At 37.6% G+C, this 16,739-nt stretch overlaps 1 protein-coding gene across 6 annotated transcripts in view; it reads left to right on the forward strand.

Moving 5' to 3' along the window:
* CPEB2 (cytoplasmic polyadenylation element binding protein 2) overlaps positions 1-16,739 on the forward strand; it is a 71,056-nt gene that overhangs the window by 51,699 nt on the left and 2,618 nt on the right. For all 6 annotated transcript variants that reach the window (XM_051830096.2, XM_051830101.2, XM_051830084.2 and 3 more), the window contains 5 exons: positions 757-846; positions 5,893-6,011; positions 6,293-6,407; positions 10,049-10,230; positions 15,333-16,739. The exon at positions 15,333-16,739 is cut by the window's right edge and continues 2,618 nt beyond it. In XM_051830096.2, coding sequence (XP_051686056.2) covers positions 757-846; positions 5,893-6,011; positions 6,293-6,407; positions 10,049-10,230; positions 15,333-15,560 — 734 coding nt within the window. In that variant the 3' untranslated portion in view covers positions 15,561-16,739. The remainder of the gene's footprint in view (positions 1-756; positions 847-5,892; positions 6,012-6,292; positions 6,408-10,048; positions 10,231-15,332) is intronic.

The following is a 16,739-nucleotide window of genomic DNA, read 5'->3' on the forward strand; positions in this document are numbered from 1 at the left end:
AAATAGGTGAAGAAGAGGCTATAAAACCAAAAAAAATAAATTAAAACTAAACATAAATAGAAACCTAGAAGCTAATAAAAAGTGTGACAATTGTATGTAATAATAACAAAGGAAACAGAATTTAAGATAGATTAGGAATAACTAAAATCATGTTTGTGAGGTTGAGAGAAATACACTATTAAATGTTTCTGATATCCACAAGTTATCATAAGTATTAATAGGTATAATAAGATTTCTGTAACTTAGAGCATATCCTTGGATTTCACCATATGAATTTCATAGAAACTATCTGGCTTGCATCAAACCTTAATATATTTTATTGTCATTATAGCTATTCAAATCCTATTTTGTCAGACCTTTTTTCCTGTAAGAATATAATTTTACTTGGGAAGCAATAATAGATCTATATTTTAGCTCGATATAATGCTGCCATTTTTTAAGCCAATACTGTTTATGATTTGGTACACTATAAAGCCATTACTATCCACATAATATTTAATAAAATGTTTAAATTTATACAAAATTGTTATTCTAGCTGATGTTCCATTTTAAAAATGAATTTATATTAATGAAAATAAATTTTATGTAATATTTTATTAAGGATAGTAGATGTTCCCAGTATTTATATTGTAATGTGTCATGGATTATTTGGTACTTATATAAATATTAAATCTTAATAGTGACTTAAAAATATAAAATTTATTAGAATGAATAATTAATACTAATTCTTAATGCATATTGTTGTGCTTTCTTAAGATGAAATAACTGCTAGCTTCCGGAGATTTGGCCCTTTGGTAGTAGATTGGCCTCATAAAGCAGAAAGCAAGTCCTACTTTCCACCAAAAGGTAAGAGTTTTCATTGTGAATATTTGCTGGGAATCAGTTGCAAGACAGCAAAAGAAACAGTATCAATTGCTTACTCTGTGTGCTCCCTTTCCTTCGAAATTGACTAGGAGCACATCTTTGTATACAAATTAACAGAGTAATTTGTAGAGGCTGCTTACTTGGGATGACTGGGGCAGAAGGATCCTGAGAACTATTCTGTTTTATTTAAAAACAGGACTCGAGAGGCTTGCTTCATTTTTACTTCAGTGATTTTATAATGTCTTAATAGGTTCCTATTAGCAAATTCTGTCTAAAGCACCATTCTCAATAACTTAGATATGGACATCTGAAAAAAATCCATCTACACAGTAAAATGAAGATCTTTATGAATAATTTATTTGTTGCAAAAAAACTCATACAAAGCTATGAGCAGTTTGTTATAAAATTTACACATGTGCCACATAACAATAGATGAAACAGAAAAGCAGTGTCTACTCTGTTGGTGAATAATAATTTAAATAGAGAAGAAAGTGAACTGCTAGGTCTTTTTTCTAACCCCTAGTTATATAAAGAAACAAGATGTGAAGAGGACAGACACTCAGCTTTGTCAGTCACTTACTGCTAGGCTGGTACTGTAACTGAGTGTCTGAGGGTAGAGATCATCAATTGTACTGACTCAGGTTCACAACCACGTGATTGAGGCCACCATCTGTGGGAAGAGGAACTGTACCTTGCCCCCACAGTGACAGGGAAAGAAGGGAAAAGAGAATTGAGCATATGAATTCAGTCAGAAGTGCCAATGGAAGATTTTGTGAAGTGAGTAAAAGAGATTAAAAGGCTAACTTGATTCTTTGAACATCATTGAAATATTTGTGTAATTTTCAACTGATAACATGAGGTACACTGTAATCATTTGATAGATGTACAGTATGTATATTGATCATATCAGGCCAGTTAGCATTTCCCTCTTACATGCTATCATTCTCATTACTGAGTGAATCAGAAGGCCTGTAAAAAATACTCCTGTAGATTTGATAAGTAGTCTGACTTCAAGTTTCAGAAAAGAAACATGATAGAGACGTTATTGGCACAAAAACAAGTTAAGAGTTGTTGGTGATGAATTCTATGGACCATCTTCACTTTTTGTTATTGAGACTTACAGACCCTCTGTAATTGTTTTCTTTTGAGAAATGGAGTAGTGCAATGTTTTTTGTTTTTAATCTTGGACATACAGAATCAAGAACGTCTTTTGAACAGGGATTCTGGATCCCAGGCCTCTATGCAAATCTGATTAAAATTATGGACCTCTCTCCATTTACTCTAGTTTTCAAGCACTTTTGGTATTTAGGAGGTCTCAAACCTCTGGATTAAAGAGAAAATTAGTTTCATATAGAGAGAAATCTCCATTTGTTTGCTTAGTTTTAAACTATTGTGTAAGGTTTTACTCTCTGTCCTTTTATACTGTTTGTTTTGGTTGTTGAGTAAAAATGCCTGTCAGTTTCTAAGGTTCCTGCCTACGCTGCCATCATGCCTTGCCTGGATTTCTTCAGCCATCCTTTTAGTTCAGTGTACAACTCTTGCCCCCTGCAATTTTTACCCCCGTTACAGGCACAGTGGTCTCTGCAAATTCATCTCATGGTACTATCCCATTACTCCTCTACTTAAAAACTTTCAGTGATTTCTCTTACTGTTAAGATAAAGGCAAACATACACTGGCCCTGCCTGGCCTCCCCTCTAACTGCTTCTTCCTCTATTGCCATTTGTTCTTCCAGTCTAACAAAGTGGCCTTGCTCTCTGCTGCCCCAGAGCTTTTCTGTATGTTCCTCTGTTGACCTCAGTTACTCATGGAAAGCTCTGCGGACCTACCTAATGAGGTCATTCCTCCTGGTGCTGGCCCTCCCAGCTCCCAACACCTTCTTTCTCTTTCGCAGTACTCCTCACAGTTGCAGTGTCACATTTTTACATCTTTACAAATCTGTGATTATTTATTAATGTCAGCTTATTTCGCTAGTCTGTAAGACTGTCTTTATTCACCTTTTGATATTTGTATTCTTATATACTTAATAATTATTAGAATGAAAACTAGTCCCCAAAATAATATTCCTGTATACAATAATAAGTACTGTAGGATGAATTACTAAGTAGGTGGGGAAAATGGTCACTGAGAAATTTTGAGTTAAATCTAAAAGGAACTTTGCAATTTAAGTGAATAAAAAGTTGAACAGAGCTTGAAACAGGAGTTGAAGAACACAGTAAGGCCTCTTTTCCTGGGTTCTGCATTTGCACATTCAACCAATTTGCAGTGTACAGTATTCAGGGTTGAAAGTGCAGGTTGAAAATAATTGGGAAAAAATAGTGAATATACTGAATGTTTACATACTACTTTTTTCTTGTCATCATTTTCTGAACAACACACTATAACAGCTATTTACATAGAATATTATAAGGTATACAAGAGGATAGGCATAGGCTATATGCACGCACTCCACCGTTTTATACATGGGACTTGAGTACCTGAATTTTGGTATCCATAAGGAGTTATTGAACCAATCCCCCATGGATCCTGAGGGATAGCTGTAGTGTTAGAAAGAAATGAGAATTGATTTGGTTAAGAGAAATCCATGTTGTTACTTCAACCATTTATTCATATAAGGAGATAGTTTGTTCTAATCCTAGTAGTCTGGGTTGGAACAAATCTAATGAACCAGAATAGTAGTTGTCTTCATTGTTGTTGCCATCATTGTCAGTGATTTTTGAGACTTTTTTTTAACTTCTCAAACTGGAAAAAAAAAATAGGATAAAAAGTCAGTTTTCTGGTACTTAATAGTTGTAGTCATTCCCAAAGACCAGTGTTCCCAAACCTTGTTTTTTCAAATATTTTTGTCATTTCTATAATTTGACATGTTCCATAGTTTGAAAATGATGAGTATAGAGTCTGCATCCAGCAGGTGAAGTTGCCTTGTAAGTAAAGCATTGTCTCAAGCCCAGAGATGCTGAGCCACACATATGGCTGCATTTCCTTTACAGTGAACATTGTTCAACTGATGTGATTATTGGATTGTTTTAATAAACTCAAAAAAACTATTATAGGCTGTGTTTTTTGTAGGAATATTTTTATAGCTAATAGCTTGCATTAGCTAGGTCATAATTCACCTACCATATTGCTTTATTAACTTCTGTGGTAAAAACATTTCTTTTGTAACAATAATAATAATAATATTAAAATATTAAATTTAATATACTTTAAATTAAGCAGTACTAATACTAAAAATTAAGCCACATTAAAATAATGAATTTAAAATACTGTTTTAGTAATCCTCTTGAGTATTACAAAACTTATAGTTCTCGTCATATTCTTAGTTTGTATCAAAATTAAAGCCTTAAAGAAAACAGTTGTCATATTTTCAAGCATATTCAAATTTTTTTAGCAATTGAAAATCTAAGATGTCTTTTAATCTTCAGTAATCTTCCTGTGGAAGTTTCTATTTATGTAGATTTTGTTGAATGACTTAAGGTTTTTTATCCAATCAAGTATTTTAATTTTATTACAAAAATACTTTTATTCCACATCAATCCTTTGTCACATAAATGCCATTAAGCTATAGTTTTTTTTAATTCTGAGTAGAACGTAACCTCACACTTCTTAATTATTCTTCGAACAGACATACATGGCCTGCTTGATAGCTGCTTCATATTGGGACTAGATTATAATACTCTACATTTATTTGCATTAAAATGTTGTCAAGATGAGATGTTTTTAGGAAACTTATAGTTACCGCTGCTGAAAATAATCACATAATAGTTAACATACGATATATATTTTGATGCCTTCTTTTTTTAATAAGTCTGTTCTGTCTGCTGGGTGCGTTTTTTTTATTAACAATGACAGTTGCTTACTCACAAGAAAAGGAGGAAAAGTATATTCCCCAGTGGTACAGAACTCTAAGCAGGAGATTGGGTCCAAGTGTAAACATCATCTCCAAATATTTTGAGAAATGTCTTGTTACTCACCTAAGTAGAGATTTGATTTAAAAGTTCTGACCCATCCTTAGGGAACATGTTTCATTCCATCCTCCCTGGGGTAGCCTTTTCTTAGTATCGTTTGAAAGTTTTTGGGAAACTAGAACTGAGGTACCTAGAGGTTGAGGACTCAAATCAGTCTCGTACCAAGTAGTTGGCTGAATAACTGCTTATGGAATTTCCTGAGCCTTTCCAAGCATGTTCTTGTCCAACAGTGTGCTCTACAACTTGTGTTCCACAAGGGCATACATAGAAACCCAGCTTCATATATAAGCACTGACAGTTCTATCAAGTTCCTTAAGAAGGCAGTATCATTACTAGAGACAGCGTGAGAAACCTTGAGACTGACCTGGATTTGAAATCACTGCCTAGTTTGAGACTGAATTTAAGCATTTAACTTCTTTGCACCTCAGTTTTTTTCTTCTGTAAATTGGGAAAAATGTTCCATCAACTTGTGAGAGTAAAAATGAAATAGTTCATATAAAGTTCTAAGTATGTTAACTGTCACTAAGTAGTCTGTATGAGTAGCAAATTGTGTTTCTGAGTATCCATTTTTCTGTTTTGTTCTCCTATAGAAGGTATTTAATGTTTCTACTCTTATTTGATAGTTTTATTTTTTTCAAAATCACCTGTTTCCTGAGAGTAGGCTTTTAGCCTAGAGGTTAAGACTACCGCCTCCCCTGTTGCAGTGCCTGGGTTCAGTTTCTGGCTCTTGACTCCAGCTGGATGCTAAAGCATACCCTGGGAGGCAGCAATCTTGGCTCAAGAAAATTGGGCTCCTGCCACACACGTGTGAAACCTGGATTGCATTCTTGGCTCCTGGTTTCACCTGAATCCAGCCCAGTCAAGCCTAGCCCTTGCAGAAATTTGGGGACTATTTCAGAGAGTGGGAGCTCTCTCGCTTTCTCTTTCTCTCTCCCCCTTCCCACCTCTATCACTATGCTTCTTAAATAATTTTTTTTTAAAAATGTATCTTCTAAACAGTACTGACATTTTGGGTGAAATCGCTTGCCTTGTCATATTGTGTCATTTCAATGATTCTTGCAGGCTACGCATTCCTTCTCTTTCAAGAAGAGAGCTCAGTTCAGGCACTGATTGATGCTTGTATTGAAGAGGATGGAAAGCTCTATCTGTGTGTTTCCAGCCCTACTATCAAGGACAAACCAGTAAGCAGATACCACATGAACTGTGGGATACAAATGCCAGTTTTCCAAAACTATTTTAAAGTGGTTGTTAATGAATTAAAAAAAAAATTGAACTCCCATGTTGAGTTCAGTCTTGAAAACACCCAGGTGATTTTATAGAATCCAGATAAAAAATTATACCAGTAATCTGTTTACAAATTCAACTGTACACATTTTTTAACAGTAAAAAAAAATCAGTGTTAACTGGCAGAAAATAGCATGAGCTATCCAGAGAATAAGACCAAATATAATTTTCTTCATAGGTTCAAATTCGTCCTTGGAATTTGAGTGATAGCGATTTTGTAATGGATGGTTCTCAGCCTTTGGATCCCCGCAAAACAATTTTTGTTGGAGGCGTTCCCAGGCCATTAAGGGCTGGTAAGTAAAATGTTAACAAACTTGATTTAAAGAATAGATATTTGAATATGAATTTGTCAACTCAGCAACTGTTTGGCAGCAGTTGTGTGTGTGACACTATTAGGTTAGGCAGAGGCAGTGTCTCATGCTCCACTGTTTGCTGTCCATAGAATTTTGAGACTAATTCTGTGACCCCCATATGAAACTCAAGTAGCTGGAAAGGTGAAAGCTCATCTGTCCATATTAATAACTAACTCCCAAACAGATTCTATGAGAAGAAGCTACTTAAATACTTCTGACTTGTAAATGTAACTCATTCTCTCATATGTGAGAATTTGGGTTCTATTTTATGTGGGTTGATTCTGGTGTTTGAAAAAAAATGGATTTTTTTCTTTTTTTGTATTTTAACTATCAACTAAAGTAGCATTTCAGATGAGTGAGTGGTAAACTTCTGTTTATTGTTAACAAGGAACTAAGAATCTATTGAAAGATGACCTATAGAAACACAGCTGTAGATGTAAATGCCCACTGTGTGTGCCATGCACCGTGTGGAGTATATCAGTGATTCCCATCACTGAGAACATCATCTTCCAGTCTTAGGAGAATGTGTTAAATATCTGTTCACAGTGTGGATGCTTAACAGAAATGATGATTGCTATGAAGACTACAGGGAGTAGAGGAGCATATCACAAGGCAATGTGATATAGTTTTTATCTTAAAGATACTGGTATTTGAGATGACCCATAAAGATTGATTAGAAGGAGTCAGGGTGATATGGTAGGAGGGATGTGGGGAGTGTGTTTCAGACAAAGGATACAGCATATTCCAAAATCTTGAGTGGCTCAAAGCAGGGTTCCTTAGAGGAATTGAAGGAAGCAAAGAGAGTGAGGGAGGGGAAACACAAGAAGATGTGGAAAAAGTAATATTTGTACTCAGAGGAAAGGAACACCATTAAAGAGTTTTTAGGCAGAGGAGGAATGTGGTCATATTTATAGTTATAAAAGATCAATTTGGCAAATGCCTCATAGGGAGGGGAGCAAGATTGAATAAATATGTGTAGACTAGTTTAGGAGCCTATTACTGCAACCCAGAAAAAAAAAAAAAAAACACAAGGATAGCTTGGGTTAGTAATGGTAGTGGGAAAAGAGCCAGCTGAACAGATGTCACAGATACGTATGAGGTAACTGCAAGGCTGAATCTCAGCTTCCAATTTTAAGCCACAAGGCAGATAGTGGTACCTTTTACTGAGATGTAAGGACCCTGGAGAAGAGTGTAGGTTAGGAGGTAAGGTTGTGATCTTGGTTTTGAACACAAGTTTGTGGCACTATTAGTAAAAATGTGCCAGGGGATTCCAATACAATCCCATCAAGATTTCATGTACCAATGCCATCTCACTAGTCCAAGTGATCAATTTCAATTCACAATTGATCACACGGATAGGTCTAAGAGTCAAAGGGATCACAAAAACTAGACTAGTGTCTGTGAATACTAACTGATAGAATAAAAAAGGGAGAGAACGATCCAACATGGGAAGTGGGATACACAGCAGACTCATAGAATGGCAGATGTCCTAAACAGCACTCTGGCCTCAGAATCAGCCCTTAAGGCACTCAGATCTGGCTGAAGAGCCCATGAGAGTATTTTAGGCATGGAAAGCCAAGACACTCTGGCAAAAAAAAAAAAAAAAAAAAAAAAAAAAAAAGGAAAAAAAAAAAAAAACCTAAATGAAAGGTCTCTGCAAGTGAGATCCCAGCAGAAAGAATGGGGCCATCAAAGAAGGAGCTACCTTTCTCTGAAGGGAGGAGAGAACTTCCACTTTGACTATGACCTTGTCTAAATATGATCAGAGTCGGTGAACTCAAAAGGCTTCCGTAGCCTTGGAAACTCATGACTAGAGCCTAGGGAGATTTCTGTCGCCATAAACAAGAGTGTCAAATTGTTAAGTCAACAACAGGAGTCACTGTGTACTTACTCCTTATGTGGGATCTCTGTCCTTAATGTGTTGGCCAATGTGAAGTAATGCTATAACTAGTACTCAAACAGTATTTTACACTTTATGTTCTTTGTGGGTGCAAACTGATGAAATCTTTACTTAATATATACTAAATTGATATTCTGTATATAAAGATAATTGAAAATGAATCTTGATGTGAATGGAATGGGAGAGGGAGCGGGAGATGGGAGGGGTGTGGGTGGGAGGGAAGTTATGGGGGGAAAAGGCATTGTAATCCATAAAGTGTACTTTGGAAAATTATTTTTACTAAATAAAATTTTAAAAAAGGAAATCCTAAATAGAAATTTCAATTAAGTTAATGGATGTCTGGTATATATTTTAAGAGAATCATTCTTGCTGCTATTTTAAAGGTAAATAGGAAAGCAAGGTCAAAAACAAAGAGATAAGGCTAGTACCATGAATCATATAATAAAATAGTGATCACTTCCAACAGGATGTTAGTAATGGAGGTAAATAGATGGATTCTAGATATGTTATGAAATTCAAGTTCACAGGATTACATGTGCAGTGAGGAAAAGGAAAACAGGAGGAAGCAAAGGATCTTGACTTGGCATCATCCTTCTTGTTGCTTACCAGTTGGGCCAGCAAAACTCACTGCAGAAATAATGGGATAGAGATGATTTTTATGTGTGTTACACTTTTAACACACTGAATGTTGCAGTGTCTGTTAAATATCAATAGGAGTTATCCAGTAGACATTGTTTGTATGACTCTGGAGTCCAGGCAGAAGCCTAGACTAGAAATATAAAGTTGGGAGCTTGAAACATATGGATAGTATGTAAAGCTGTACATGGGATAAAGTCACCAAAGCCTGGTGAGATACAAAGACAAAAAAATTAGGAGACTCTGACAATGAAAAATTGAAGAGTTGAAGAAGAACTATCATTGAAGACCACCAAGAAGTTATCAAGGAGATAGAAATAGAATTATTAATGTATCTTAGAAGCCAAATGGAGAAAGTGTTCCAGGGAGAAGGAAGAGATTGTGTATGCTAAATGCTGCCTACAAGCAGTTTGACAATGGAACCTGGCAGTAGGGACATGTGAGCCATTAAAATGGAGTTCAAGGGTGATAGTCTGATTAGAAAAGATTGGATAAAGAATGGAAGAAGAGGAATTGGGGGTACAGGAAAAAATTTGAAAAATTTGACTCTAAAGAGGAACAGAGAAGTGAGTCAGTAGTTGAGAAGACGAAGTCGGGCTATGAGAACTTTTTTTTTTTTTTTTAAAGTTGGGACAAATTATAGAATGCTTGGGGAATGGTCAGGTATGAGGAGAAAACTGACGGTGCAGAAGGAGAATTGGAAAGCAGTGTCCTTCCGTAATGAGAGTGGATGGGATCTAGAATGTAGGTCAAAGGATGAATTTAGAGAGGAGCACGGCACTGTTTATTCACCCCAGGAGAGAAGACAAGAGTAAATGAGTTTAATGGGTCTAGTGCTGGTAGATGAGTAGATGTTGGGGGTAATGAGCCTAATTTGAAGAGGGAAAAAAGGCTCCCTTAATCCCTGTCTCTGCTTTAATGACTGCTTGTCTAATGTCCTTTTCCTGGTTAAACGTTTGTATCCCATTGGCTTTTCCTTAGAAATGAAAAACGTGCTTACAATGTTTTTCCTCATGTTTGATGTGCACCTCTTTTCCTTTTGAAGTGGAACTTGCTATGATCATGGACCGGCTGTATGGTGGAGTTTGTTATGCAGGAATTGATACGGATCCTGAGCTAAAATACCCAAAAGGTGCTGGGCGAGTTGCTTTCTCCAATCAGCAGAGCTACATTGCTGCCATTAGTGCTCGATTTGTTCAGCTTCAGCATGGTGATATTGATAAACGAGTAAGTTGTATACTAAGAAATCACTTATGTCATAATAAGGAGTTAATAATATAATTCAGACAGTTCAAACACTATTTTGATACTCCTTTAATTCTTAGGGTTAAAGGGTATTATATCAAAATACTCTTCAAATGTAAAAATCTTTGAACATACTTTAAACCTTGAGTATAATATAAGAATGTTGTCATTTTAAAGCCATGTCAGATTTTTATATGTGCTCATAAAACTCAACTATCGGCCGGCACCGTGGCTCAATAGGCAAATCCTCCGCCTGCGGCACCGGCACACCGGGTTCTAGCCCCAGTCGGGGCGCCGGGTTCTGTCCTGGTTGCCCCTCTTCCATGCCAGCTCTCTGCTATGGCCTGGGAGTGCAGTGAAGGATGGCCCAAGTCCTTGGGCCCTGCAACCACATGGGAGACCAGGATAAGTACCTGGCTCCTAGTTTTGGATCAGCATGATGCGCCGGCTGCAGCAGCCCAGCCGCGGCAGCCATTGGAGGGTGAACCAATGGCAAAGGAAGACCTTTCTCTCTCTCTCACTCACTGTCCACTCTGCCTGTCAAAAATTTAAAAAAAAAAAAAAAAAAAAAAAGCACTCAACTATCCTTCTAACTGTGGAAACGCGGCTTGTTTTCTAAGCTTGCACTCTGGAGCCACCATGTCTGGGATCACATCCCTGACTACCATTTTCTCTGTAGTTCTGGGCAAATTAGCCTTCATTATGCTGTTTTTCCTCACTTACAAAATGGAAAACAAAAAAAGTATGTTTTTTCAATAATTTCCCAATTATTTTGAGGATTAGGTGAATTCAAATACATGTAAGTGCTTAGAACAATTCAGTAAACAGTAAGTGATATTTTTCAATTTTCATTTGTCATAAAATTAAAATAAACACACATACCTAAAGTAATTGATGGAAGTTAAAGCATTGGCTCTTTCATACTGTTACTTAGGTCATCCCAGTGAGAACTTCTAAGAAGATCTATGAATGATAACTGAAAGCTACCCTGTGGAGTAATTCTGAGTACTGATTGCCATCTAATATAGGGAAAAGGAAGCAAAACTCAGTTGTCCATTAACAAATCTATTTTATACTAAAATCTCTGAGTTGTTCCAGTACAGTTAACCAGTATTCTAAAATAATCATTTTTTTACATTTGTAGTACAACTGAGATATACTGAGAATATGGGATAAATTATTTTTATTTCCAAATAAATATTAACTTGAATGGGTTGTTATTTTCCCAGTGTAACAATTTCTTGAAGCCTCTTTTCAGGCTTTTTGGCACATTAAAAGACTACTTTGGGGTTCAGAAAAGCTGGTTAGTTAATACTAATGTACTGTGGAAGTAATCGTTATAATCACCAAATCATACCATTTAGAAAGGAAGTACAGAATAGGTTCAGTTCAGCAATACAGAATGGCTTTTTTATTTGCATTGCTACGAGGGCCGGCGCCATGGCTCCCTTGGTTAATCCTCTGCCTGCGGCACTGGCATCCCATATGGGCGCTGGGTTCTAGTCCCTGGTGCTCCTCTTCCAGTCCAGCTCTTCACTGTGGCCCAGAAGGGCAGTGGAGGATGACCCAAGTGCTTGGGCCCCTGCACCCACATGGGAGACCAGGAAGAAGCACCTGGCTCCTGGCTTCAGATCAGCGCAGCTCCGGCCGTAGCGGCCAATTGGGGAGTGAACCAACAGAAGGAAGACCTTTTTCTCTGTCTCTTTCTCACTGTCTGTAACTCTACCTGTCAAATAAAATGAAAATAAATATTTGCATTGCTACAGAAAATATTGTCCCCTCTGCCCTCTAAAAAAAATTATCTTAAGAGAAGGGACTCTGCTTCTACTCAGATGTCTATACAACCACTTTTTGAAGTGATTTGCACCTACAAGCTCCTCTAGTCTTTTTTTTTTTTTTTAATTTATTTATTTATTTGAAAGAGTTACACAGAGAGGAGAGGCAGAGAGAGAGAGAGAGGAAAGTCTTCTATCCAGTGGTTCACTCGCCAACTGGCTACAATGGCTGGAGCTGCGCCAATCCGAAGCCAGGAGCCAGGAGCATCTTCCAGGTCTCCCACATGGTTGCAGGGGCCTAAGGACTTGGGACATCTTCTGCTGCTGTCCCAGGCCATAGCAGAGGGCTGGATTGGAAGTGGAGCAGCCAGGTCTCAAACCAGCGCCCATCTGGGATGCCGGTGCTTCAGGCCAGGGTGTTAACCCAGTGCACCACAGTGCCAGCCTCAGTTCCTCTAGTCTTGTGATTCTCAACCTCAGCTGTACATTGGTCTCCTGGGAACTTAGGAAGGTTTTGACATCTGGGCCCCGCCCACTGAGACTCTTCTGTACTTGGCCTGCGATGCAGACGGTATAGCAGGGCTTTATAAAGCTTATGCTCCAGTGATATGATGTGCAGTGACTCTTGGGGCAGCATTTGGTGCAGTGGTTAAGTTGCCTCTTGGGATACCCACATCCCATATCAGAGTGCCTGATTCCAGTTCCCACTCCTGCTTCCCATCCAAGTTTCTGCAGCTAATGAAAGCCCAGGTATGTGGGTCTCTGCCACCCTCATGGGAAATTCAGATGGAGTTCTTGGCTCCTTGTTTTGGTCTGCAACAGCACCAGCTATTCTGAGCATTTCAGGAGTGAACCAGCAGATAGAAGATCCTCCCCACTCCCACCTGGCCCCCATGTTCGTTCTCTCTCTTTCTCTCTCTCCCTCTCTCTCTCTCCCCACACTTTTCAAATAAAATGTGGAAAACAATTCTTATGCTACCTTTGTTAAGTAATGCTGTTCCTTGATTATCATTGTAATAGAGATAATAAAAAAATCACAGCCTGGAAAAAGAAAGATAGAATTAATAAAGAAACAAATTGAGAGATAAAAATTGAGCTTAAAAATTTCAATTTGTGTCAAAAAGTGTTTTACAAATCAAGCATCACTGGAAAACCAATTAGAAATTCTTAACTGGCTCTTTCCAACATCTTGGAGCTTTGGAACAAGACTTCTAAAAGGCAGCTATGTCTGGCAGGCTGCGATGCAAGGCCATTTTTGCTGTCTGTAAGCAGGGTCTCCAGAACAAAAGAGGACACTTCTTAAAATTGAAGGTGTTTATGCACATGACGGAACTGAGTTCTCTTCAGACAAGAAATGTGTTATATATGCACAGAGCACAGAACAACACAGTGACTCCCTGCCCATGAACCTAACAAAACCAGAGTAATCTAGGGAAAGGTAACTCGTGCTCATAGAAACAGTGGCATGGTTCCAAAGCAGCTTTACTGCAAAAGCCACTGGACACAGAACTCACGTGATGCTGTGCCCCTTCAAGGCTTTAAAACTTTTGAAAAGTAAATAAAAGTTAATTACTCTTGGAAAAAATTCTTACCTGGCAAAGAAAACTTCATAAATCAATGAAAAAAAAAAAGAAACAATAGCAGGAAAATCTGCAAAGGATATAAAGAGGCAATTCAGAAAAGCAAAATGCCCACTGTATATAAAGGATGCTTTTCCTAACACTAATCAATAGAATACAAATATGAACAATAATGTAATCCCATTACTTTCCTATCAGATGTTTGTCCTACAGCACTTTTCATCAATTTTTTGATGTTTTCAGTCTGTTTCATTCTTACAACTGATATTGCAGAGAATATCCTGAGGTATTCATTTTCTGTCCACATACAAGTATTTCAGTAGACTGCATTCAGAATAGAAGTTGTTGGGTCATTATTTTTTACCATGGGAAAATTCTGCTTTATCTCAAATGTCAGCCCTTCAAAACACTCAATTTTCTGTCCTCTCTAAAGTAACAACTGAGATCTTAGGCCATCTGGCACTATTCAGCCAGACAAAGGTAATAACCTCCCATTCAAGAAATTATCACAAGGCAGTCATAGCTATCAGTGGTCACCTCTGATATTCAGAGTATTCACCATGTGCCAAGAACTGTCTTATGCTTTCACATGTCTAATGCAATCCTCCCAACTCTGAGACAGGTGCTGTTATTCTCAGTTCACAGATGTGGAGGCTGAGGTTGAAAGATCTGTACCATTCAGAGCTGACTGCAGTTGGCCATCTTCTGCTGAGTCAGCCTTCACAGTGAAGCTTTTACTTTATATCTTACACACCCTCGGAAGCCTAGATGTGCCCTTCATTAGATTATGTGCAGTTTTGGTTTGTCTATACAATTATTTACAAGCAAGCTGCAGCTCTGACCTGCAGGAGACAAGGCTGCCAAGTCAGTGCCTAGGTGGCCCATCTCACAGGTGGTATTGTGATGGGGTGGGGAGGGAGGGATGTGAGCGCTATTTGTCTTCAATGGCTACTTGATAATCCTGTTGTTTTTCTTTTTTAAAAAAGTATCTTCTATCTGTGGAAAATATAATAAACACCCTTTAGTTTATATTCTTCTGAAGCATCAGGCTGGCCTAGCCCCAAGATGTTGTAGGCATCTGGGGAGTGAACCAACGGATGGCTGCTCTCTCTGTCTCTGCCTTTCAAATAAATAAGTTAGTAAAAAAAAGTTTTTAAATAAACAAGATTACCAAATTAAGTACACATAATTTAACCACACAGCCAGTTATGAACATGAAAAGATTGTATGTAAAAAGACAATTAGCACAAGAAAAGATGACTGATTTTATTCTATTTGAAGTGCAGAGAGACAGAGTTCTTCCATCCTTTGGTTCACTCCCCAAATGCCTATAACACCCATGGTTAGGCCAGACAGAAGCCAGGAGACCAGAACTCAAACCTACATCTCCCACATGGGTGGGTGGCAGTAGTCCACATCTGCTGCCTCCCAGGGTGTACCTTAGCAGGAAGCTGGAATCAGAAGTGGAGCCAAGACTCAAACCCAGGCAGTCTGATATGGGGTTTAGGTATCTCAAGCAGCGTTTTGTTTTAACTGTTGCACCAAACACCCATTCCCGATTTTTTTTTTAACCCATATGGTAAAGATGCCTCTCTGAGAAACTTCCTGTTTTCTCAAATTTCAATGCTGGTCCTTTTATCTGGTACACCATATAAACGTTTTAAATTATTCCTAATTTGTTTTCATGAGCAAACTCTAATGAGACATTTTTGTCTTCCTCTTTTTCTAGGTGGAGGTAAAGCCATATGTGCTAGATGACCAGATGTGTGATGAATGCCAGGGCGCACGCTGTGGTGGAAAATTTGCTCCCTTCTTTTGTGCCAATGTCACTTGCCTGCAGTATTACTGTGAGTTTTGTTGGGCAAATATCCACTCTCGTGCAGGACGTGAGTTCCATAAGCCATTGGTGAAGGAAGGTGCTGATCGCCCACGTCAGATCCACTTTCGCTGGAACTAAGAATAGCACACCGGCCTCTGTTTAACGAGGGAGGAAAGGGTGCATGTGGCTTCCTGTGTCTGAAGATACTGACATGCAGAAGAAATAAGTGCATTCTTCTGCTTTTCACCCCAGCTATCAATACATGCATCTTTATCAGCAGCCAAAACACTACAAGCCTCTTGTTTTTCACCAAAACCCTACATCTCAGGCTTACTAATTTTTGTGATATTTTCATGTTAAAATAAAATGTTTTTTTGTATTTTCTCCAAGTTATTTTTATATGTAAAGTTAAAATTAGATATGAGAATGTTTTGCGTAGGGGCAACAGTCTGCTGCTATATAGTGGGTGAAGCGTGCACTTATTTCTAAACATGGGTTTTTAACTTCAAGATCTGCCCCAGTAATTTACCAAAGGTAGCAAAATAATAGTGAAGATGGAATATGTCTGCTACAAATGCTTATTTTTATTGTTGCTATTTTCAGTGTATACATAAACTAAAAATTAGGGTTGATTTTTTTGCTCTCCATTTTGACTTGCAAGAAATAATACCTCAAGATAATCTGATTTATTAGCTATTTTTAAACATTTTTAATCACAAGCTGTATTAGCTTTGCTGCTATATAGGTGTTATGTGTAAATGCCACCTATTAATACGGGATTGAAAAAGTTAGAGACACACTGCATTGCAGATAAAATGCAGGCAGCACAATATGGCCTAAACTGCCATAGTTTTAGAATGTGAAAAAAAATGCATGTTTACTTACCTGTATACACCATATGCATGCACTAGAATTACTAACTAACAAGAGGTGAGGTATTGCAAATGCTCAAAAAAAGCTCTCTTGAATCTAGGTAGCATGAACAAATTATAAAATTTGTTTAAAAAGCAAACTTGCATGCATTATTGTGACTCAAGTTAAAAAAAATGTCTTACATGTGTACAATATGCAAATTAGTTTTAGATTAGAGAGTGCAGCCATTTTGTGATCTGGTCGGTAGTGGAATTCGATTTTATGCAGACTGGATGTAATATTTGTAATCCCTGTGCAATTTTGTGATGTGCGGTTCTGATTCATGTGCAGTGATATAGAATAGGTAAAAGATTGAATAAAAGGAAAATATAAGAGTTTTAAAGAAAGTTGATTTTAGCCCCTTTGATAGTTCATGGTTAAGACATCCTTTATAAACCAAAGATG

This window comes from Oryctolagus cuniculus, chromosome 2 (assembly GCF_964237555.1).
Source record: "Oryctolagus cuniculus chromosome 2, mOryCun1.1, whole genome shotgun sequence".
Taxonomy (NCBI): domain Eukaryota; kingdom Metazoa; phylum Chordata; class Mammalia; order Lagomorpha; family Leporidae; genus Oryctolagus; species Oryctolagus cuniculus.